General features: G+C 49.1%; 1 protein-coding gene across 1 annotated transcript; it reads right to left on the bottom strand.

The window, feature by feature from the left end:
• Positions 1 to 3,557: 3,557 nt before the first annotated feature.
• KLHL36 (kelch like family member 36) lies at positions 3,558 to 25,596 on the bottom strand. The gene is made up of 6 exons (XM_058813655.1): positions 25,419 to 25,596; positions 20,445 to 20,526; positions 15,818 to 16,891; positions 14,098 to 14,255; positions 4,479 to 5,803; positions 3,558 to 4,274 (listed from the first exon to the last, which is right to left on the bottom strand). The coding sequence occupies exons 2-5, from the start codon at positions 20,502 to 20,504 to the stop codon at positions 5,248 to 5,250; spliced, it is 1,848 nt and encodes a 615-aa protein (XP_058669638.1). The 5' UTR covers positions 20,505 to 20,526; positions 25,419 to 25,596; the 3' UTR covers positions 3,558 to 4,274; positions 4,479 to 5,247.
• Between the last annotated feature and the right edge of the window lie 89 nt (positions 25,597 to 25,685).

Raw genomic sequence — 25,685 nt, 5'->3', positions numbered from 1 at the left:
GCCAGGAGATGTGTACACACGGCTTCTGAAGGTGACTTTTGGGGAGTTGAAGCCCTCAGGACCCTCACACCCCCTTTTCAGAGACACAGGGAATGCTGTAGCCCTTCAGGAGGTTTGGTGCTGTCCTTGTAGAGCTTCATCCTGGTGTCAAGAGCTTCAGGAGCTCCCAGGACCTTTTCTCCAGAGATGCAGAACCTTTATCCCAACAGTTTCTAGGTCCAGTAAGGGCTTTGCCTACATGAAGTATTTGCAAGCCCTGGCTGGATCTCAGGGAGGGTCAGTTGGCTCAGATTAAAACCAGGATATTTAAGTTTTCAGCAGAGAACCAGCCAGCTCTAGGTCACCATCAGAGTCTGTACAATTATCAACCTTGGTGATATTTTTTTAACTTTCTGAGCCCTAAATGTCCCAGGCCAGCAGCAGGCACTGGGAGTGGGCAAAGGGAACCTGAGAGCAGAAGGGCAGGAATGGTTCTGCAGGTGGAAGAGTTTACACAGGTAACATGGGCAAACAGCGGCTATTTAATTCCAAAAATGGGTTAATGCAAACCTGACTTCAAATTCCATTGAAAAGGGGGAATTCCTAAATTTTCTGGACATTTCTAAAAAGATTTGCTGATGTAAAAAGCTGAAGCATGGACTAGGTCAAGCAGAAACACATTTGAAGTGTGGACAAGCCTTGAGTAGATCATGTGGATGCTTGACTCAGTGTTTCAATTATCCATGCAGAACTTCTGGCTAATTAATTGTGACTTATTCATCCTTATCTTAAATACAAGGTTCCCTCTTCTCATTCAATCATCTTTGTCAGTCCTGGAGCATCAAAAGAACCAGCAAGTCTCCATCTCACCTTCCCCTCGTGTTCTGTCACCAAACCCATCATAAAACAAAGTTATATTTTTTCCCAAAGCTACTCCAGGTTCCAGGAGGAACTAAAAATTGTGTGTAGCACCAACAACCCCGTGCCTGTGCTGTGTCCTCCTGTGTGGAGTTACCAGGAAGGAGGAGGAAGCTGTGAGTAGCTGAGCTGTGAGTAGCTGAGCTCTGACTCTCACAGTGGTGACAGAACCTCTCCATCTGCCCTGACCTGATCCCTGAGACACCCCAGAGCCATAAGTTCATGAAGGAATAATTAGCACTTCTCTCATTACTACATTCATGAGAACTGAAATAGTTCAAAAGCTGAAATAAAATAATATTTAAAGCCTGTCACGCCAGATTTTTTTTTTTTTTTTCTTACTGGTCAGAGCTTTGCTAAGACATACCAGCAAGGGAAGAATCACAATTCAAATCTGGGCTTGTTTTCTGTAAGTTAAATTGCTCTCAGAAAGAGCACTGGAGGTTAAATTATTTCTTTACATTCCCTAGACACACAACCCCTTTTTTTGCTGTCACGCAAGAATCCAGAATCCTAAACAGCGCCCAGAAAATCAGCAGTTTTTGAAAGAAACCCCTGAAAGCAGTCAGATTCTTACACACAAAGACACCAGCACATTTTTATCAATTAAAAATATCAACTTGAGAGCAAAAATATTGCCATCTTCTCTCTCAAGCCCTCAAAACAACTGCATCTCACACCAGGCTGGGATTTTTCCTCGGGGCACCTCGAGGGATTTGTTATCCAACGTCAGAGTTCCAGCAGCAGCTCCTTGGCGTGCCAGTGCCACCATGCAGGCAGGGAAGAGCAAACCTGAGGGTTCTGGTAGCTGCTTTGTTTCAGGTAAAATGAGCTTTCCTCAGAATTTGGCAATGGAAGCCTTTTTAGAAATGAGGCAGAGCAGTAGTTATTTCTCCCTGGGGCAGGAAGAAAGAGCTGTGCTTCCTGGCAAGAGTGAAACCCTTCACAGAGCTTAGGGATGAAGGCAGTGGGATCTGCAGGTTCAGGAGCCAGGCTGAAGCAAGGGAATGCACCTTTCCTCTGCCAACCCTCATTCCTCACCAAGAGGAATGTTCAGACCTCAAAAACCAGAGCAGAAATCCACTGGTGTCACACAAATTCTCTCTTTCATTTTTCAGGAATTCCAGCACGCCAATTCCCCAAAGCTGAGCAGTGCTGGGGAGTGAGGGTGAGCTCCAAGGTCCCTGTGATGTCTGCTGACACTTCTGAGGGGTGATCAGCCACACCTGGATCCACAGCATCCCAAATCCAGGGGTCATCAGGCACATCTGGATCCACAACATCCCAAATCGAGGGTGATCAGCCACACCTGGACCCACAACATCCCAAATCGAGGGTGATCAGCCACACCTGGACCCACAATATCCCAAATCGAGGGTGATCAGGCACACTTGGATCCACAGCATCCCAAATCCAGGGTGATCAGCCACATCTGGATCCACAACATCCCAAATCCAGGGTGATCAGCCACATCTGGATCCACAATATCCCAAAACCAGGGTGATCAGCCACATCTGGATCCACAATATCCCAAAACCAGGGTGATCAGCCACATCTGGATCCACAACATCCCAAATCCAGGGTGATCAGCCACATCTGGATCCACAACATCCCAAATCGAGGGTGATCAGCCACATCTGGATCCACAACATCCCAAATCCAGGGTGATCAGCCACACCTGGACTCACAACATCCCAAATCGAGGGTGATCAGCCACATCTGGATCCACAACATCCCAAATCAAGGGTGATCAGCCACATCTGGACCCACAATATCCCAAATCGAGGGTGATCAGGCACACTTGGATCCACAATATCCCAAACTGAGGGGTGATCAGCCACATCTGGACTAAAAACACCCCAATTCCAGAGGCATGGGCCAGACCTTGCCTTTAGGAGTGCTCCCTGCCATGGTTTGGAGGTGCAAATGGGGATCACTTGTTCCTTTAGTAATGGGAAAATGCTTCTGGCAGCAACAGGTAGGATCCCCCAGTGACCTCTAGTGACACAGGACATGTCCCACCCTCACTCACAGCCTCTGGCTTTGGTATTATCCCCAACAAACCCTTTTTGATGAGCACTGAGGCTCTATTTTGTTCACGTTTAACATTAAGAAATTGTAAATTGTTTATCTACACTCCATTAAATACAATAAATATCTTTGAAACCACCCTACAAACTGGATTGGATCTTTTGTCAGACCTGCAAAAATGTGAAAATGAATGGTTTGGCTTGAAGGGACCTCAAAACTCACCTTGTGTCACCCCCTGCCATGGGCAGGGACACCTTCTACTGTCCCGGGGTGCTCCAAGCCCAATTTGTCCAACCTGGCCTGGGACACTTCCAGGGATCCAGCACCTCCCCACCCTCACAGGGGAGAATTCCTTCCCAATATCCCATCTAACCCTGCCCTCTGGCAGTGGGAGCCATTCCCCCTTGTCTCTTCTGATTGTCTGGAGCAGAAAAATGTAGGAAAAAAAATGAATTATCTAAATAAGTTCTATTTCTACTTAATATTGTTAAATATATGTTCCTGCTAAAATGTTTCCACCATTATGAATTCCACTGAAAAATGATTATAGGATTATTTTTTTCCAATTAATCAAAAAGGAAAAGCTCAGTGAAATCAATACACAAGACATCAGACTGTGATGAATAGAATATTCTAAACTGGATTTATTGTTCCCAGACGTTAATGTCATACATAAACACAATAAAAGAGGGGATATAATAACAAGCAACCCAGTAACAGAAAAAAAGCAAGTCTCTGAAATTTTTGTTCTGTACTTACACATGAAAATGTCCCCAAAAAGTTAAGTAGTTGTCAGTCAACATAGCAAGGATTTCAGATATTAAAAAAAATAACCCCAAAAACTTGTCAATGAGTTTGTCATAACCAAAATGTTCAATTTGGGGTTTTTTGGTTTTAAATTTATTTTTAGGCTAAAAAAGAATAACCATTACCTCATGCAGTACACAAAGGCTTTAAAATAAATCCATTAATGCAAATGAAAGCCTGACTCCTGAGGCTATTTTTTAAATTAAAAAAAAAAAAAAAACAAAAAAAACCCTCAAAGAGTTTCAGAAAATTAATTCCAACTAGTTTTCTTAGCATTGAAGAAACAACCTATAACCTCCTTGCACTCCAGAAATTTATTGTCACCTCTTTCCTTACACATGTGCTTGTAGTAGGTCTTAAAGTAGTTTTCTTTAGTAGAAACTCTTAGCAGAGTTTCAAATGAAATTAAGTGCAAAAGTGTTTTCTTAGTGTTTTCCAATGATTGAGGTAAGTAGTTTGGGGAGGGAAAGACAAAAGAATGAGGGTAGCAGGATATCACCTGGAAAAAAGACAAAAGAATGAGGGTAGCAGGATATCACCTGGAAAAAAAGACAAAAGAACGAGGGTAGCAGGATATCACCTGGAAAAAAAGACAAAAGAACGAGGGTAGCAGGATATCACCTGGAAAAAAAGACAAAAGAACGAGGGTAGCAGGATATCACCTGGAAAAAAGACAAAAGAATGAGGGTAGCAGGATATCACCTGGAAAAAAGGACAAAAGAATGAGGGTAGCAGGATATCACCTGCACATACACCAGATGGAAGAAATCTGAAATACATGGAAAGGGAGATGGGAGAGGAGGACTGAGGAGAAAATAACAGCAATGATCAACAGCTGAACTTTAAAGCAAAGCCCTTGAAATGCACTCAGCGGATCAGCAGCCACTGAATAAAGGGCGTTTATGGCAGGGCTGGCGAGCTGGGCTCTGGGGGAGCTGGGATTGTGACAATAGTCCCGATTCCAGCTGACTGCCTGACAATGCTGGGAATGCCAGCGCTGCTCCAGCAGCTGCACCACGTCCTGGCCAAGCCACACAGACACCAAAGATCATCACACCAGGAGCTCCTGATGCCAACAGCGGGGTCACGAGCACAGAGCTGCAGCTTCTACAGTCAACAACGTAATATGTGGCAAACGAGAGACCGAGTTAGCAAAATGTGATATAAAAAAGTAGAAAAGTTGTTTTTAAAAACCTCCTTAAAACGTCGATATAATACGATGTATGTGGAAATGCCATGAACCACAGAAGGAGAAGCCTAAGCCTTAACATTCAGGAGAGCAGCAGAACCTCTCTGGCCACATCACCCTTCGTATAGCAAGATGGGAAGTTTTTGGTTTTGTTGTTTTTACCTTAAACATGAGTTTAATCCAAAAACCACATTCAAGTGTACATTTTCTGAGGCTTCAGAAGATGCCCTCCCCACCCTGTTTAAAAAGAAAAAGAATAAAGGTTAGATAGAAATGTCTAAGTACAAGGAGCCCACCACCCAAGGGTGGCTATCCAGGAGTGGTCATCTTCCTCGATCTTGATGTTTTTTTGTTTTTATCTTTTTCTTTTTGTCCTCTGTTTTGGGTTTCAGGGCGCAGACGCACGCGGACACTCCGGCAATCGCTTTGGGCAAGTCCGTCCCTTTGCACCACTTATTTTTCTCCTTATCATACACCTGGACTGTCTTGGAGAAGACAGCCTCCTCCCAGCTGTACCCTCCAAGGATGTAAATCTTGCCTTCCCAAACCGCCACCCCCGATTCACTGTTGGCTTGCAGCAGAGGGGCCACCCTGGTCCACTGGTTGCACTGCGGGCTGTAGGACTCCACGCTGAGGATGTCGAACCGAGCCATGGTCTCGATGTTGTCGTCGCTGCCGCCGATGGAGTAGATGTTGTCCTGCAGGGTGCACATGCTGTGCCAGCCCCTGGCAGTGATCATGGGCCTCTTCTCCTCCCACACGTCCGTGCGGTAGTCGTAGCACAGCAGGTTCTTTCTGTAGGGCCCGATCTGGTAATCGTGGCCTCCCGAGATGTACACGAACTCCTTGTACACGGTGCCGGCGTGGCCGTAGGTGAACCTGGGGCACAAACAGGAGCAGTCCTTGAGGGTTTTATCAACACACACCAGCATGCAGAAGGGCTGTGCTAAAGAAGCAAATAAACAGTAACTAAAGGCAGAAGAATCCCTGATCTGGCGGTTACCTGCCGGATTTCTTCCGGCTGATTTATGGCCTGGAAAGGCTCGGGGATGGCCTTGGGACAGCCCACGCTTCAAAGGACGAGAAGAGGCTTCAGGTTTTTTCTCGATCTTCAGTGTTTATTAGTTGTTTATCTAAAAGATTTTCTCTCGGCCCGACAGAGGTCTGCACAGCAGCCAGCCATGAGCACACTGCGAGCCCCCAGGGCGGTCACCTATCTTTATACTCGAAGTTACGTGTACAATATTTACCTTTTTCTTCCAATACCTGTCACCCTTATTGATCAGTGCACTTCTAGTAATAACCAATCCCAAAGTGCCAACATCACCACAGAAGATGGAGGCGAAGAAGAAGAAGAAGAAGGACAGGACACGCCCCAATTCCTCCATCTTACTTCTTTAGACCCCCCTGTACCAAAATCCTAAACCCTGTGTTTTACACTCTAATTAACTTATCCCTTCACCATTTACCCAGTGAAATCCTCCCATCCTCATACAGGTGTCGTCTCCTGTGTCGGATCAAAGTGCAGCCACCAGACACTTCTGGCAACGTTCCAGGACTCCCGAGCCCCCCAAGGGTGGTCTCGGTCTCTCTGCACATCAGTCCTGAGGTGCTGAGATCCCACAGTTACCCGGTAACTCCTCTCATTCCCAGGGCCTCACCCTGCACTGCACAGTGCACAGCCTGACAACCACTTTTAAATCACCCTTTCCATAGCTGGTCACTACAGAGCACTAAGGCATGACAATCACTTCTTAATGCATCCTCTAGAGTGTGTCACACAACAGAAATAGCCCATCCTGCTCTGCTGGCATGACCTTCACTCCTGTATTTCTGCTCCAGTGCTTGGCTTGCATCAGCCTGAGAGGGCCAGAGAGGGAAAAAAATCCACATCTTAGAAAGGGTTTCTGTGACAGAAAGAGGAAATAATCATGACACCTCTCAGACTTAGCAGTAGGGATAAACCAAGAGAAACCAAGAGGAAAACTGCTGCTGCCTTGCCCTTGCACAGCTTCAGGATCACTGGATACATTTCTTACCCATGGGTGCTCTCTGCCTGGTTCACCTGAAGTCCCAACACAGGCAGTGTCCTTTCCATGAGCCATCTGTCTGCTCTGCCACCACTGCCCTACAGCTGGGAACTTCCTTGGTCACCCCAGGACAAGGCAGCAGCCCCCAGCCCACCACAGATCATGAGAGAAAATGAGATGGTAGAAGCAGCACCATGCATGCTGCATCCACAGGGCAGAGAGGAGCCCTCTTTGCTCATCTATAATAAAACTACTACAAACCTAAATCTCCAGGCTGTTCTTAACTTCATGCTAGGCTTTTCTTGACCAAAACCCTTTGAGTTCTCAGAAGTGCACAGCCAAGGTGATGAACAGCATCAGCTGCTTTGAACACATCGTTTCTATATGTCCTTTTTCCCCTCTTTTGGGGGAGTTGGGGTGTCAAAAGATGCAGCACCAGGCACAGCAAATTGGCTCTCACAAGGACTCTGAGGGATTCAATCCCCACAGGGCACAGAGCAATGTTCTCATCAGGCTGCACTCACCAGCCTCTACCACCATCCTTTGTAGTCAGGCCCTGCAGAGCACGCAGCCTCCACGGCAGACAGAGCTCTGTTAGCATTGCTGCAGCCTTTGAACTGTGCCTGAACACGCTGGAGCTCCGTGTGGAGAGAACCTTGAGCTGTTTTTATTTCACAGGCTAATGGTTTCTCTGAGCCACACAAATGCTATCGGAACATCTTCCACGCACCTGAGTGCCAGCACTTGTGTGCCAAGGGAGAAGATGGCCTAGGAAAGAAACCCCACATTTACCCTGAAAGCACAAGGCTTCTGAGATGAGCTACAAGGTGGTTATTATCCTAGATGCCTACCAAAACCTCTGATCCCTGTCTGAATCAGATATTTTAATAGGTTCCTGCTACAAGAAGCAGAAAAACCCCTGACACGCTTGGGCTGACAGTGCTGAGTGACCAGGACAGTCTGTTCAGCTACAGGGGCTGGAGATCTTGCAGAGGTGACTTCACTGCTGTTCTCCTCCTTGGCCTCCCAGGGAAAAGATAGGGAGAAAAAAGGAGAGAGCATTGGTGCAGTTATGGACTTTATCCAAAAAGGCAACTCAGAATTTCCACAGCTCTCAGTGTGCCTCATGATGGAAGCAGTTAATTCAAGCTCAGTGCTTCTGGTGGACACGATGTACCCTGAGCACATGGACCCCTGGCTTTCACCCTGACAGAAACACCAGGCAGGTGAAGTGCCCAGAGATGCTGCTCCTTGGCTGAGGTCTCTCCCAGACAAAACAGGGGCTGTCCCTCTCCAGTGGCTCCTGGGCTGCTTGTCAGAGCCTGTGTTTCTCTACATCCACAGGAATGGGTTAAAAATGCTCACTCTGGGGATGGGGTGAACAGCTTGAGCTCAGTTCATTTCAAACTGCAGCAGGCTTTAAACCCACATGAAGCCGAGCTGCCTGGAGGCTGTGCTGTACCAGGGAGTTTGGAGGAGTCAGGAGGGGGACAATGTGAGGACATGCAGTGCACCCCAGAGCCCTGCACTGCTGATGGCAGTCACACTGCATTCACCATTCAGGGGAAAAATGACCCTAAGTTAATGAAAACCTGCTTGGCTTTTGGAGAAGTAGGTTAAATATTCTCCTGCTCTGGAGCTCTGTGCAGGTAAGCAAGCAACAGCCATCGTGTCTGAAGCACAGGCATGCAGCCCAGCACAGGCAGCTGCAGAAAAAACACTGATTTCATGTTATTTTGTCACAGTCAATGTCTGTGTCTAGGAAACAGCAACAGCCAGAGAGTGCTTTGACAGAAACCATCAGATGTGAAGCACCAAATCGACCATCAATTTGTTATTGTCCAGTACAGGGCAATTACCCACTGAAAGGCACCAGAGGTGTTTCACTTTGAAACTTTCACTTCTGAAAGCTCATCCAAAATAGCATCACTTTCCTAGGAGCTGCATGAAATAGATGCATAAATTGAAACCAATCAATACAAATCTTTTCTACAAGGCCTGTGATTGAGAGAGGGGCATTTCTAAATGGGCAACAGAACAGGCACATCAATAGAGTGGGTCTAGACATCCTCCAACAGAGAGCATTGAGCATTTTGGCAGTGTTGTCTGCAGGAGTGGCCAGAAAAAAAAGCAGAGGCATTAAAGAAAAGAGATCTGATTTTAACATCTGCTGGAGCCTGGCACCAATTCTGAATGCCTTAACCCAGATACAGTGCTGAAAAATTAGTTCCTGACCCGTTAACACGATTCAAGTGCCAGAAAACCTACCATTTACTGCCCAGGACAGAAGAGCACATAACTCAGTAGAACTTTGGGAATCCCCTACTCCAACCCAAGTCCAGGTGAGCTGTGCTTGCTCTGAATCTTGGTGTCCACCTGTCGTAGCCCTGAGAGATCATTCATGACCCAACTGGCAGAGCAGATAGCATCACTGCCCAACCTGTTCCAGCACAGCTCCTCACACAGCAGCTTTCAGTTCTTCTGCCAAGCTTTAACCTAGGGCCACTCCATTAATTTCACTGCTGGCTGCAGCAGACCTTTCCATGGTGTGCTCAGGATGAGAACACACTGCCCCACCTGCAGCTCCTCAGCCACCACTGCTTCCTGCCGGGCTAGAAACTCTGACAGAAACTGCTCCCAGCTTCTGGGAAAAGGGGAAAAATATAAAACCTCTCTGAAGAAAGGGAAAGGTGTCGCAGACATTTCTTCACAGAAATCCTTTCTTTCAGATTTCTGTGTCTTCGGGAGGCCAGAGGCCCCCGAAGAGAAGGTAAACAATTATTATCAGCTGCTGTAGAATGCAATAAAATTCACCTTAATTAACTCATTTTCTATGTTTATAATTAAGAGCCAATCATCAATTCAAGCCAGGGGACTGAGTCCTTAGCCACAACTTTGTTGTGAGTTCTTTTCTATCTCTTCTTAGCTTAGCTAGCTGCTCTGCAAACCTCTCTCTATATTCTTTTTAGTATAACTATAATGTATAATATCATATATTAATAAATCAAGCCTTCTAATTCAAGAAACAAGATTCACCATCTCTCTCTCACCAGCAGCGACCCACACAGGTCGCAGTAATAGAAAGGCATCCCACAAGCAAGGACCCTAATTGTTACTGTTAGGCTGGACGTGACATACACACATGATCAGGGTTTAAGAAGAAAAAGTTTTTTATTCTGCATGTTCTCCAGCTTATATACTCCTAACAAAGTGTGATCTTAAGTCATTAACTTCATCACAATAACTTATTATATTAATTGGTGCAAAGCAATTAACATTTCTGTAAAACTTTTGCCAATTATATTATTGTAATAAGGCATGTATACACCTACTTATGCACACAGTCTAGCTTACAAAAATTCTGTATCTTTTGTAATCTGTTTCTATGCTGACAGCCTTGTCTTCATTGCTATGAATACACTTGAAAATCATCAATTGTTGTTTCTTCTATTGACTCAGCTTTGCTTGCAGGCCAGCTGTCAAGCCCCACCACACTTCCCCCTTTTTGTATTTGAGAGACAAACACAGCTGAGAAGGATTTTTGTAGGGTTCGATGCAGAAATCCAAGCAGATAAGGGAGACACAGAGTAATAATTACAATCACTAACAAAATTAACAATTTAGTCTTCAACAAGGTTTTAAGCTGTTCAATGATGCTTCAGCTCTTGAAACAAACTATTCTGCTATCTCTGTCATCCAAGTGTCATCATCACTGCCCCACCTCCTGCTCTGCCAACTCCTCAGCACCACTGCTCCCTGCCAGGCTAGAAACTCTGACAGAAACTGCCCCCAGTTTCTGGGAAAAGGGGCAAAAAATATAGAACCTCTCTGAAGAAAGGGAAAGGCATCCCACAAGCAAGGACCTCAATGAGCATCAGGCAAATTGAATTCCCTTGGAGCAGGCTTGGAGCAGGTCCACCCTTTAGACAACTTGGCTGAGGTTTTCCCTGCAAAGCATCTCCCCAAGAGGCTGCTTGCTTCTCCAGCAAGACAGCCCAAGTTCAGTCAAAACAGCTCAGCTCCTTCCAAGAGAGTGCTTAGGGAAAACAACATGTTGTTTTGGCCATATAGGGTGGGAAGGAGAGGGGGGTGAGAGAAGATAAAGAATTAAAGCTCTTCCTTAGAGGAGCAAGACTGTGAACAGCAGCATGGACACGGGGTTGATGATTTTCACAATTGATGATTTTCAAGTGTATCCATAGCAAAGAAGAAGACAAGGCCATCAGCATAGAAACAGATTAGAAAAGATACATGAAAATTTTTGTAAGCTAGACTGCGTGCATAAGTAGATGTGTATATGTGCCTTATTACATTTCTGTAAATCTTTTACCAATTATATTGATGCTAATTGCTTTGCACCAATGAATATAATAAGCTTTTGTGATGTAGTTAATGACTTAAGACCATGCTTTGTTAAAAGTATATAAGCAGGAGAACACACAGAATAAAAAACTTTTTTCTTCTTAGACCCTAATCACATGTGTGTATGTCAATCTGACCTAACAGTAACAACGTGGCAAGCTCTGACCCTTGGGAAGCAACAAAACAAACCCATTTTCTGGATGTTCAGCATAGAAGCTTTAACAAACAACCTCTGAGAGTCCCACCCCACAGAGCTCGAGTGGAACAACACGAGCCCACGCCCCAGGATGAGCTCAGCACCAGCCTGTCACTCCAGGGAACAGAATCCAGGCAGTTGCTGGCTTGGGGCAGTCAGGAATGGCACCAAAAATCTTCTGCTGGTGGTCGTGCTCCCAGGAGGACCAAAACACCTGCACATGTTCTCTTCAGAGGGAAGAAAACAGAAAAATATAAGAAAAGAACAGGTTTGGTTGGGATATATTGCCTGATCAGGCAGTCAGGAAGCAGAGGACTGGAGCTTCTGTTTCCTCTACATGAGAAGTCTTGCTGCTGGAAGAGGGCTGGGGGAGATGCTGAGTGAAACAGGAACTTAAATCTGTTTGGGGAACACAGAGATCAGATGAGGAGTGCGTTGAAGGGAAGAGTGGAGCAGGCAGCAGGAACTGTAGCTGGAATGCTTTCAGTCTTGAATGGATCACAGAACGCTCTCTCTTCCTTCCTCCCCTGCCAGTAAATCACACACTCACAGGGATGGGGCAGCCACAGCTTCTCTGGGCGAGCAGAGAAGGATCTCACCATCTCACACCTAAGAAATTTTTTCTAATATCTGATCTAAGCCTGCCCTCTGCCCGTGGGAAGCCATTCCCCCTTGTCCTGCCCCTCCAGGCCCTTGTGAATCTCTCTCCATCGTTCCCGTGGGCTCCTTCAGGCACTGGAGTGCCACAGTTAGGTCACCCTGAAGCTTCTCTTCTCCAGACTGAACAATCCCAACTCCCTCAGCCTTCCCTCTTAGGAGAGCTGTTCCATCCCTCTGATCACCCTGGTGCCTCCTCTGGACTTGCTCCACCTCAAGTACCTCACGGAGGGGCTGCCCAGAGCCTTTTCAGCAGCCCCAAATCTGCCAGGGCACCCAGCTCCAGCAGTGGATGTGTGTCAGAAAGGTTCCTGTAGCTCACCTCTGAGTCTGGCCTTTTGCAACCTGCACGAAGTTCTTTTTGCCTTATTCCTTCTGTGCAGAAACAATTCAAACTCAAACAATTCACTGCCCAGCACTAAATGGAAAAAAAGGGCTGAAAAGACAAAAAAATCCAAAGCAGCCAAGAGTCCACTAAAATCTAACTAAAGACACTTTAATGTGCAAAACTGCAGCTGGATGGAAAAATGGGGAGCTGTCACCACACAGCTGAGCTGACACAAGGACAGAGCAACAGGGACAGAAGATGCAGAATCATTTATTTGGGTGCAGGAATAATTCATCCTAAAAGGGGTCTGTCCCCTAAAGGGGGGGACTTTTGCCTGTCCAAGCAGACCAGCCAGGCAACCTAATAAAAAATTAACACCCACAAGTCAAAGTTCACTTTAAATGCTGCAGCTGCAGAATTCCCAAAGCCAGCACACAGGCAGCAGTTGGAATATGCAGACAAACTGCTGCTTTTTAAAGAGTCTGGGTGGATTAAGCCAACTGTGTGAACTTCCCCAGGATCATTTATGAGTAAAAATATCCACACAGGCTACACCTCACAGGTGACCCCAGTTAAGAGAAGGATTTAAGACCTGAAGACACTCTCCTACACAGCTTCCCAGGCAGGGCTGTGGTGTTTAGCCCCAACTGCTGGATCTGCCCAAGTGAGCAGAAATAAAAAGCATCCTGCTTGTGAAGAGCACTCGAGCCCAGCTGCTAGCCTGGATCAGCCTTGCATTGCAGCACCTGCCCAAAATAGAACTGGGCAACAGGGTTCTGTGCCTTCACTGGCTGCCTCTGGCTCTGCAGCTCTGCAGCTCAGGGAGCAGGGAAAATCCCCGAACTCTCACACAAACTGCAGGAACCTGCTCTGGGATGGCACCAGGAAAGCCAGCACTGCTGCTGAGCTTTCAGGCATGATGGAAACAGCATCCACACAGCCTGTGATCCCCTCAAATGTGAAACATCACCAAATCTGATCACAGCAAATGAAATGCTGTCCTGCTGTCCTTCCAAAGTCACTGCTCTGACATTGATTCAAGACACAGCAATGTTCTGTCTGCTACAACAAGAGCTGCAGGGCTTAAACCTCTCACAAGAGAACAGCCACGTTTTAACTCAGATATAGAGAGAGAGAGCTCACATTTGCCAGGGTTTTGTAATTCCAACACAGATAAATGTGTTTAGCTGTGACAGCCAGCCTGAGCAGCCCAACACAAACACCCTACAAGGAAAATCATCACACCAAGGTGACAAAGTAAGGCCAAAAAATGACAAATCCCTTTGACCAAGATGTGAAAAGTGTTTCTGAAAATATTCAACTCCAAGAGGCCTCAGGAAAAGCTTTGTAAGAATTGTGGAATGAAATCAGAGCTCTCCCTCCCATCCTCCAGATGCACCTTGGGATGAAAATTCAAACCCTGCTGACACAAGGCACTGCCTGCTCAGCTCCAGCTGCTGCCGTGGTGGGCATGGCTGATGCCACATTGGTTTTAAATCCCTTCCCTCCCTTCCAGGGCTCCTTTCATCAGCTAATACCACACAAGCTCCCTTTGCTGCCCCCCTTCAAACACAGGGGAGCCTCCAGACAGCTCAGTTACCTGGGCAGTCCTGCTATGTAGGTCCAGGAGTCCTTCTGAGGGCTGTAGGTCTCCACTGAGGACAGGGCCCCGTTTTCATTCCTGCCACCAACAGCCACCAGCATGTCAGTGATGGCTCCCAGGTAGAAATCCACTCGTCGCTGTCTCATGGAGGCAACCTGGCAAAGAAAAACGAGCTGCTGGCATCTTCCAGGGTTGGGCAAGCAAGGGATTTAAGGACTGTTAACATCTGAGAGTGGGGAAGTTGCTCCTTCCCTTTTATTTGGTAAGGAGAGATTCTGGTTTTGACTATTATATTCATGAAGCACTTCTGTTTTTCTGCAGTAGCATCCATTTCAAACAAGGGGAGAACAGGAGACATCTAAGAGACAGGTTACTCTATAAATATTTGTGTTTATAGGAACTCCTTCCCAAACTCTGCAAGAAACAGGTATTGGAATCACTGAAAACCACAAGTGAGCCATCAGGATGGGTGATCCATAGAGGAATCATGACTGGTTCATATGGAAACCATGACTGCTCCATATGGGAACAAGGAGAGGCTGACACAGTAACCCACACACATGAAGGGTTTTGTGGCAGCACTGGGAGCAAAGAGCTCGTTCTAAGGGACGTTTACCACAGAGACACTTGACAATTGTCAGAGACATTTCCTTTTTACATCACACCCATTTCTGATTTATATGTACTACTGCTTGAGGAAGATGAGCCAAGCAATCACCTCTAAGTCCATTCCAGAATTATTCCCAGAAGTAATCTAAAGAATTATGGGCAGATGCTGAATTTCTCAGAGGAGATGCCCAAATCCCAAATAAAGCTGAATATCTGAATATTGCTCTTTGTGTAATTTAGGCATTCCCACAAAGGACTCAAGCAGCTGCTTCAACATAACTAACTTGACTTTTCATTTGCAAGTGCTGCCACGTTGACTATTCCCACAAGCCCTGCCCTTCCACCAGCAAAGGAGAAAACACTCTAAACACCAAGAAAAATAATCCAGCTCAAGCCTCATCTTTATCCACTGGTTACAGCTGGGGTCATACCTGTATAGGAGATTTGACACTGCATCCCCTCTGTTGTCCTGCATCCCCCCCAAACACCAAATGAAGATATCTGAATATTGAATATCAGATAGCTGAATATCCGAATATTGCTCTTTTTGTAATTTAAGCATTCCCACAAAATAGTCAAGCAGCTGCTTCAACTTAACTAACTTGACTTTTCATTTGCAAGTGGGAATAGCCACTTTTCATATGCCTCTGGAATAGCCATGTTGGCTATTCCAACAAGCCCTGCCCTTCCACCAGCAAAGGAGAGAACACTCTAAACACCAAGAGAAATAATCCAGCTCAAGCCTCACCTTTATCCACTGGTTACAGCTGGGGTCATACCTGTATAGGAGATTTGACACTGCATCCCCTCCATTGTCCTGCAACCCCCCCCAAATCCCAAATGAAGATATCTGAATATCTGAATATTGAATATCTGAGTGTTGAATATCTGATATTTAATATCAGATATCTGAATATGTGAATATTGCTTTTTGTGTCATTTAAGCATTCCCACAAAGGACTCAAGCAGCTGCTTCAACATAACTAACTTGACTTTAATTTGCAAGTGCTGCCACGTTGGCTATTCCAACAAGCCCTGCCCTTCCACCAGCAAAACACACTAAACATCAAGGACTTTGAACAGAGAAATAATCCAGCTCAGGCCTCACCTTTATCCACTGGTTACAGCGGGGGTCATACCTATATAGGAGATTTGAGGCCGCATCCCCTCCGTTGTCCCGGGAGAAGCTGCCCCCGGCTATGAAGATGAATCCTCCCAGGACGGCCACGCAGTGGTGACTCCTGCGGGCGGGCAGGGGCGTCTCTGCCACCCACTGTCCCTTCCTGGTGTCCAGGAAGCAGGTGTCATCGCAGAGCTCCAGGCAGCGCTCCGACACCTCCCCTCCCACGAAGAGCAGGCGCTCCTCGCAGGTGCGCAGCGCCGTGCGCTTGCTCTGCAGCACGGGCTGCGCCGCCACGCTGTTGTGGTAGCTGACGGCCTCCTCGATGAAGCCCTCGCAGTTGGCTTCCTTGGGCAGCAGCGAGCACACGGCGGGCTTCACCCGGTGCAGCAGGTCGCTCTTGGGGATCAGGGGGAAGTGGATGTTGTCCAGCACTTGGTAAGCCTCGTTCTCCCGCTCCGGGTACTGCGTGAGCCACTGCAGGGCCGCCTGCAGCAGGTCGTGCTCGCACTCCTGCTGCACGTCGCTGCTGTCCAGGTACTGGCACAGCTTCTGCAGGGAGATGTTCTGCAGGAAGTCCGGCGTGAAGGACAGAGTGCCGAAGTTCTGCAGGATGAAGGAGTCGATGTAGGAGTCGAGGCGTTTCAGGTTGTAGATGGAGGCCAGCTCCTGCAGGTACAGGTAGTTCTCCTCGCTGACTTCGTTCTCCAGGTACTCGCAGCAGAAGTCCACCACCTTCCAGATCTGCAGCAGGTGCGCCGTCTCCAGCACGTAGTCGATGTTGCCTCCGTCCAGGGACAGCTCGCTGCCGTACAGGAAATCCACCACGGCCTTGAGGCCGATGTAGGAGGCCCCAAAGAGCTCCACCTCCTTCTGGTGGGCCTCCCTCATGCCGATGGTGAACATGGAGTTGAAGTAGTCGCTGCACACAGCCAGGAGGTTCCTGTGGGCCGGGACTCTCTGCTCGTCCACCACCAGCACGATGTCACAGAAGAGGCCTCGGTGCCTCTGCTCGTTCAGGCTCTGCAGAACCAGGCTGGAGTGGTCATCCCACCTGTACACCTGGGGAGCACAAACATCATCAGGCAGGTGGCACCTCCACCACGATCAGCTCCAGAGTGGAACGTGTTTTCCCACTAAGTGCAGTCACACATGAGTCAGAGACAGCTTTTGTGTGTTGCACATTAACATTTGTAATAAATTCTGACATGAAGTAGTTGACAAGTGACACAGCACAAGCCTGAGCTCCTCACCTTCACTTTGAAAGGCCTATGGAGACTTTTACTGCTTCCTACTCCCCTTTCTTTATAAAATTTACTCTTCCTTCCCCCACAGTGCTGCATTGAAACCTCCTCCCTGATGAGTTATACAGGCACAATTTTCTGAAACTCTTCCACTCATTGTCTCAGAGACATCTTGCTGACATTTCCTTTCTTCCTTGTCCCCCAAATGACTGCTTGCAGAGTTCTCCCAGCCAAGCTGCTCACAGAGCATTCAGAGTGGGAAGCAGTAACTCTGAATTTTCATTCAGCCCATGTATTGTTTGGGTTACTGCTTGCTTGACAGCTACCCCCTCTTAAATCTTCCCAGAACTCTGCATTTCTAAGCTTGTTAGGGTAAAATCCCTCTCTTTCTTCCCACATTATTCCAGGCACACACACTGCACTCAGAAGGAATAGCTGTTTATTTCTGTGCAAAGCCACACATGTGGAGAGCTGATTCCCACAAGGCTTCTCCTCGCTTCCAGAAGCTGAGGTGGGTTTTGTATAAATGAATAGGAGCAGAATTTTTTCTTTTAAAGGAAAGGGAAAATGCCCTCAGGACACATCCATTAAGTGCCCTTCTGGGATCCCTCTGCTCCTCACATTCTGACCACCAGCTCTGGATGTGTCACTGAGCTTTTGAGGCCACCAGCATTTGCTTTTTTCCTTACATATTCACATCACCAGCCTTAGGGTGAACCAAGCTGGAAACATTTTGTTACCCCTCAAATGCACTTCAGTGTACCCCTCAATTACCTCAGAGCATGAACTGAACTCTGCTGCTGAGCCCAGAATGCCAAGTGAAATTTTAGGACCACCCTCTGGAGGAATTAAATGTGTGATGGCACAGTCAGGTACCTTGTGAGGCCTCTTAATAAAAGCCAGGGTAAATGCAAATAGCAAATACTTTAATTACCAAATCCAAACCAGGCAGAGCCTGTAAGGACTTGTGTGAGCAGTGAGAAGGGGTGGGATGGAAGCACATCCCTGTGTCCTGCAGGGGCAGCTCTGAGCAGTCCTGGCTGTCTGCATCGTGCCCAGTCCTAAACCCCCCGGCTGCATTGCCAGGGGTGGCACCTGACAAGGTCCCACAGGTGACCTGAGCACAAACTTAAGGTGACCTGAGCCTCCCAGACACTCTCCCATCCCATCCCTTCCCTTCCCCACCAAGCTGCTGTTTCTCCTGGCAATCCCCATGCCCTGTGGCTCTCCTGGCTGCCCAGGCAGAGAGCACACAGCCACAGCAGTCTGGAAAAGCTTTGCTGGGTTGGTTAAACCACAGTGGGACCCTCTCTCAACCCACCTGGGTGGAAAATGTTTGATTCTTAAAGCCAAGAGGGCTTTTTGAGACCCAAATTAACAACTAAATGTGCTGCTCTTACTGTGACATCCCAGTAGATCCTCTTTATTTCCTTATGTTCTCTTTTAAACAATGGAGCCCAAGCTGCCAAAACTCCTGCTGTTGGAATGGCTCTGAACACTCAAGTGTGCAGAGTTAAACCAGTCTAAGGGAAGAGGCTTCAATAATTAAAAGGTTTCTGCATCAAAACTCTTTAATTTGCCTTATACTTGTGAACACACCTCTGAATTTAAAAAGGGATCTATGGCATAGACAACAAAGTGGCCTCCACTGAGGAATAGAAAAAAAAAAAAAAGGTGTTCAAGGACTGTAAAGCTTTTTATCTGTGTTTTCCTGAGGTTGGGAAAAGCTGTTATTGTACAGGAGCCTAAGCAGAAACCAGGGGGTGGAGAGGAGGGGGAGAAGAATAAATATGGCAAAGGGTAAACCACACTTCTGTAATCAGGGGTAGTTGATGGTGGCAGATGAACAGACAAGAAATAACAACTGGCAGCACCCTCCCCCAAATCTGACTGACAGGGGATGGGATTGAACCAAAAACCCTTGGATTGAACCAAACCCACCCTCCCTCTGATCCCTGGGAGCTGGCTGATCATTTCTCTCTAAAATTCCCTAATTCCACCATCACGCATAACGAGATTACAGCAGAATATCAGATTTGCCAGAGATGCCTCTGTGCTGAGCTGGATGCTGAGGCAGCAGCGTAATCCTGAGTCCTGCCCTCGGATCTGCCTGGAATCCCTGTGGCCGTGTGGGACTGCTGCTGCTGCTCCAGGAACCAAAACCCATCCCACCCTGCACACAGGAACTCACAGCTCGGGATTTCAGCCACTTGCTGAGTTCATTTGTTTGGAGCAAGGAATGGAGCTGAGAGCTGCACATTTCAGAACCAAGACTAATTTCATGATGAACTTGAGCATCTTCCTCAAGCTATTTATATTCTGGAGAGCAGCCTTACATTATCCAGTGATTCTAAGTTTAACAGATAGTGACAGCTGCTGTCTAAGCAAGCAAATAAAACAATGCTGTCAAGTTAATTAATTTTTAATGTGATGAATTATCATTACATTCAGACTAAACCATTTAAGTGGCAGACAGGCTCAGGGAAAGATTATATTGGGAGGGATGCATTTAAAAATTAGTCCTATTTATCTTTCATCAATTGTGTTAGAGCAGAATTTCAGCTTCTCTTGGATTCAAAGATGTAATTTCTCGCAGATTGTTAATGCAGCTCTGCTGCTCATCAATGGTGCAAAAGAAAATGAGATCTGGCTCGTTCAGCTTTGGTAAGGAGGCACTGAAAAGTTTCTCTTTTCCAGCTTCTTTTCCTGGTATTACAAGGTATCTGTTCTGCATTTCCTGTAACTACAGCACAAAAGCAGCTTGCACTGGCACGAAAAAAAAAGTGAACATAATAATCACAGCTGCTATTAACATTTTATAAGTCATCCTGATGACCTGCATAAAGAGCTGCCTGAGATGGATTTCCGTGAATTCACAAATAAAAACAATGTATTTGTGCAGACAGAGCTTTGATACAAAGAAAATGAACCCCACAAAGTTAAGAAAGCAGCTCAGGTTCTGTTCACTGGGCTAAGTACAGTTTGCAGGATCGAGGCTCCCATCTTGTACTGGACCTAAAGAGCAATCCCAGCTTTGCTTTTGTAAGCTTGGATTTTACGAGCTTGGATTTTACGAGATGGATCGGTTGAAAAAGCAAACACACCGCATTTCATAACAGAATTTTTAGTATAGAGAAACTACTGTGCTGCAATGATGTGGGTTTCTGAGTTATGAGTCACGATGAGCAGATGCCCATTTGCTGCTGCTTTTCCTTTTTTCCCCCTTTAATCACTAGGCAGCAACTTCTACCAAAAATACTTGAGCAGGTAAGCCACCATTTCCATCCCTCTTTTTAAACCTCTGAATCCTCACATTCCCCCCAAAGGACACCCCCAGCAGGATTTTTCGAAGCGACACGAACCGTACGAACCTTGGAGGATTCGCTGATCTTGTGCGGGCGGCAGATCCTGCTCTGCCGGGTTCCCTCCATGACCGCCCGATCCGCAGCGCTCCTGCAACAAAGAGCGGGCAGGGAGATGTTCAGCGGCTCGCCAGCCCCTCCTGGGCGCTCACCCGCATCTTCAGCCGAGCAGGGAACGCGCTGGAAATGCCCCGCTTGAAAAACATCAATTTTCCCTCCTCGCTGCTGTTGCCAAAGGTCGGTGGTGTCAACAAGTTGGGCTCAGCCCAGCCCCGGGCGCAGCGCTGGGTATGCGGGAGCGCTGCCCGGGGCCGGCCGGAGCGCCCCGGCCCCGCTACATCGGCCGGAGGGGCAAAATCCGGGCGGAAAACAGCCGGGAAAACAAAGCGGGGACAAATTCCTGCGGGCTGCAGCCGCCCCTCGCCCGCGGCCCGGGCAGGAAACGCCGGCGGGGCGGGAGCGGGCGGGGCGGGAGCGAGCGGGGCCGGGAACGGCGGGGGAGGCGCCGGGAGGGGCGGGAGGGGCGGGGATACCCGCGGGAGAGACCGAGAGACGGGCGGGGATGCGCGGACACACCCGGGAGATCGGGGCTGCTCCCTGCTCGGACACATCCGGAGATCAGGGCTGTTCCTGCCCCGGGATGCTCGGACACATCCCGGAGATCAGGGCTGTTCCTGCCCCGGGATGCTCGGACACATCCCAGGAGATCGGGACTGTTCCCTGCTCGGACACACCCGGAGATCAGGGCTGTTCCTGCTCCAGGATGCTCGGACACACCCGGAGATCAGGGCTGTTCCTGCTCCAGGATGCTCGGACACACCCGGAGATCAGGGCTGTTCCTGCTCCAGGATGCTCGGACACACCCGGAGATCAGGGCTGTTCCTGCCCCGGGATGCTCGGACACATCCCAGGAGATCGGGACTGTTCCTTGCTCCGAGATACTCGGACACATCCCGGAGATGGGGGCTGTTCCTGCTCCAGGATGCTCGGACACACCCGGGAGATCGGGGCTGTTCTCTGCCCCGGGATGCTCGGACACACCCGGGAGATCGGGGCTGTTCCTTGCTCCGAGATGCTCGGACACACCCAAGAGATTGAGGCTGTTCCGTTCCCCAGGATGCTCGGACACTCCCAGGAGCTCCAGGCTGTTCCCTGCCCTGGGATGCGCGGACACATCCCAGGAGATCAGGGCTGTTCCCTGCCCCGGGATGCTCTGACACATCTGGGAGATCGGGGCTGTTCCGTTCCTCGGGATGTTCGGACACATCTGGGAGAACAGGGCTCTTTTCTGCTCCAGGATACACGGACACATCCCAGGAGATGGGAGCTGTTCCCTGTCCCGGTATGTACGGACACATCTGGAAGATCAGGGCTGTTCCCTGCCCCGGGATGCTCGGACACACCCGGGAGCTCCAGGCTGTTCCTGCCCTGGGATGCACAGAGAGCGCATCCCGGGAGATCAGGGCTGTTTCCTGCCCTGGGGTGCATGGACATATCCCGGAGGTCAGGGCTGTTCCCTGCCCCGGGATGCTCGGACACACCCGGGAGATCAGGGCTGTTCCCTGCCCCGGGATGCTCGGACACACCCGGGAGCTCGGGGCTGTTCCTGCCGGGTCAGGGATGGCGCTGGCAGGGCCTGAGGCAAGGCAGACACGGGTGGCCGTGCCAGAGGCACTGGCTGCAGGGAATTTGTTTTTTTTGTGTTTTGTTTGCACAGTGTTGATAAACTGTGCAGTGGCTGTGGGAGGTGCAGCCTGAAGCTCCATCACCATCTCCTGCTTACCCAGCATGACACTACCTGACCTCAGAAATTCACCTCCCCAGTGGGGCTTTCCCTGCCTCTGTGGGACTTTCCCTCATTCATTACGGCCCAGGAGGCTCAAAATGAAGAAACTCCCCGTGGTGAGCAGCAGGCTGAAAATTCCCTGCCTCAAGGGGCAACTCAGAAGCAGACACTGCACAGAGCCACCGGGTCCAGTTTCAGGGCAGTGGTCCAAGGGGAAAAGTCCTTTGCTCACCCAGCACCGGGGTACCCTCCAGAGATGATCACAGGGACAGCAGAAGGCTGTGTGTGTGCAGGCTCCATCTGCTCTCACCAAGGACAGCCCAGCTTGGAGACGTGTCCCAGGTGGTGACAGGGCTGTGTGCCAGCAGAGGGTGATGTGTGACAGCAGGGGAGTGTGCCATGGATGCAGAGGGTGATGTGTGACACCAGGGGAGTGTGCCATGGCTGCAGAGGGTGATGTGTGACAGCAGGGGAGTGTGCCATGGATGCAGAGGGTGATGTGTGACACCAGGGGAGTGTGCCATGGATGCACAGGGTGATGTGTGACACCAGGGGAGTGTGCCACGGCTGCAGAGGGTGATGTGTGACACCAGGGGAGTGTGCCATGGATGCAGAGGGTGATGTGTGACACCAGGGGTGTGCCACGGCTGCAGAGGGTGATGTGTGACACCAGGGGACTGTGCCATGGCTGCCTGTGCCAGCACCTCCACCTGCCCCAGCCTCTGCCACCCTCCAGTGCAGGGGCAGCAGCACCCAGCCAGCCCCAAGGACACCCCAGGAACCAAAGGGGATGATGGGCCTGTACTCATTTATTGATTACTGAGGCTGGAGATTGAAGTGGTTTTTGCCAGCTTTGGTCTCTCCTCGTGTGACCATGAGGACCTGGGTAAAGACCCTCGGCTGTGTGAGTGAAATCCCACTCTGCTGCCAACCCCAATTCCAACTGTGACCTGAAAATTGACAGCCCAATACTGTGAAATACTTGAAATATTGACAACCCCTATACATTGACCTGAAAATTGACAACCCCAATATTGTGACTTGAAAACTGACAACCCCAATACTAACTGTGACTTGAAAACTGACAACCCCAATGCTAACTGTGATCTGAAAATTGACAACCCCAATGCCAACTGTAACCTGAAAATTCAGGGCAGCCTCTTCCTGAAGGAGAGCATTGTTCTCTCCATTCCTTTCTCTGTTCTCTCCATTCCTTTCTCTGCTGCTGCACAGAAAAGTCAGGGATGGAGAAGCAGGACTGGGGACAGGCACATAGAGAGATTGAAGAGGAAGCAAAAAGTGGGGGAGATGGCAAAGAGACACAGGGACAAGGCACTTGCAGGGCTGTAATTTAAGATAACGATAATGATCATGGGGGCCCATGGCTGTGCAGAGCCATCCTGTTTGCTCAGCTCCCTCCAAATGTTCTGAGACCGTTCCTGAACCTCATGGTACATTCTAGACCGCTGAAGGTCACTCCAGACTCAACTCCATGCCTGCTGGAGATGTTTTTTTGAGGAGGTCCATAAGTCCTCACTTTCTCTGGTGCTTCCTCTCCAAGGAATCCTGTGACATGGACAGGTATTTCTGAGGCATTTCTGGTATTTCTGCCAGGCCAGTGACACCTCCCTCACAGGATGAAAAGCCCCATGTTCTGGAGGTCTCAGAATTGCCATATAAAAATTAAATCAGAGCTCACCAAAGTCAAAAAAGTAGGTGATTTCCTCACTCCAGTTACAGCCTGATGGAACTGTGCACAATACTTATCCCTCCATGTATTAAAAAAAAAATCCATTAAAAAGTGAGGAAAGACAAGGAAAAGAAGCAAAGAGAAGAAGTTTGGTCCCACAAGGGAGATGTGCATTTCTGATGTTAGATCTGGCTTTGAAAAGTGTGAGGCATGAAGTCCCTAATTAAGAGAATTAATTCTCCAGCCACTGGGTCACAGAGAGCTGCACAAGGATGAGATTCCCTCCTCCTAAGGGGATGACATTGGAGTCACCCACCTCTGCCCTAGGAAACATCAGGAGCTGAGGGTCAGGGATTGCAGGGACAAGGACAAGGACAAGGACAAGCAGCAGTGTTACAGGTATAAACAGCAGCAAGTGCCAATGGATGATAAACACAGACTACAAAAATACATAAATGAGCAGATAATGCTCAGCATAAAGGCTTTAGAAAAAATGAAAGCGTTCCTAAAAGCAAAGAAAATCAATATAAATCCAGAAGTATTAATGTGTGATTATATTATCATCTAGAGCCTACAGCCTGCAGATACCAAGTGTGATTCACTCAGCGTCCTCCACTTGTACTGACTTCAGAAATATTTCCCTGTTCCCTATGACCTCATCGAGGCAGAGATGCACTGCAGCAGGGCCCCAAGCCTCACGTCATGCAGGGCCGGGGATGCAGCTGGAAGGAGCTGGGGCAGCCCTGGTGGCACTAAAGGGTCCCTGGCACTCAGGGCTCGCTCTGTCCCTCCCGTCTGACAGCACTCAGTGACAGGGTGGTAATGGGGCTCCTGCTGCTCAGCCTTCACAGGCACAGCACTGATGTGAGACAAGCAATGGTCATCCCCTGCAAACTTTAAAAGAAACAAAATGTGATACTTTTGATCGAGGAATGCAGTTTTTTATTGAATGGAAAATCCAATCCTACGGGTTTTGGGTAGAAGCCCACTAAAATGCCGAAGGGCTGGTTAGTAAAACTCCAGTCCTTGGGCACGACATCACCCGGCGCTGTTTATTCCCGCGGGTTCTGCACAGCAAGAATTCTGTCTGCAAATCCTGTCTCTGTCTCTGTTTCTGTGGGAACGCAGCTCGGCCTCACAGGCAGCCTCAGGCTCTCGCCCGCATCTCCCGGAGCGCGGGGACTCGCAGGGATGCGGGATCGCTCCTGGGCAGCGCCGGCAGCCCGGCAGGGGGAGATCGCTGCATTGCAACGGGGCGAGCCGCTCGCACAGAGACACGGACGCACACACGGACAGACACACACACGGACACACGGACACACACACGGACACACACACCTGGCCGAGCAGCGGCTGTCATCACCCAAAGTCACCCCGGAGCCGCCGTTCGAGGCCGGGGCCGCCCTGAGCGCTGGGGCCGGGATGCGGGTGATGCTCAGCCCCCGCTGCTCCGCACAGCCCTGAGCCCGAGCCCCATCCCCATCCCCGAGCCCCCATCCCCGCTCACCTGCTCCTCCTCTCCGCGCTACCTGCCGTGCTCCCGGCCCGCTCCCCGGCCCCTCCGCGCCGCCGCCGGCCGCTCCATCCCGGGCTCTGCCTCCTTCCTCCTCCCGGCCCTCAGCGGCCGCCGCAGCATCGGAGGGCTGCCAGCACGGCGGCGCCGGGGAAAAGCATCCCCACAGCCGGGAAAAGCATCCCCGGGGCGGGTGGGTGCCGTGCCGGGCCGGGCCGAGCCCCGCGGCCCCCGCGCCCCCGTGCCCGGGCTATTGCATCA

This window comes from Ammospiza caudacuta, chromosome 13, assembly GCF_027887145.1.
Source record: "Ammospiza caudacuta isolate bAmmCau1 chromosome 13, bAmmCau1.pri, whole genome shotgun sequence".
Taxonomy (NCBI): Eukaryota; Metazoa; Chordata; class Aves; order Passeriformes; family Passerellidae; genus Ammospiza; species Ammospiza caudacuta.
This window is presented reverse-complemented; position numbering and strand designations above follow the sequence as displayed.

Coding starts and splice junctions, on each gene's coding strand:
- KLHL36 (XM_058813655.1), bottom strand. CDS start 20,504: ATGGAGGGAACCCGGCAGAGCAGGATCTGCCGCCCGCACAAGATCAGC. Junction 16,892..20,444: donor AGATCAGCGAATCCTCCAAG/GTTCGTACGGTT, acceptor TGTGCTCCCCAG/GTGTACAGGTGGGATGACCA. Junction 5,804..14,097: donor TACATAGCAGGACTGCCCAG/GTAACTGAGCTG, acceptor TTTGTGCCCCAG/GTTCACCTACGGCCACGCCG.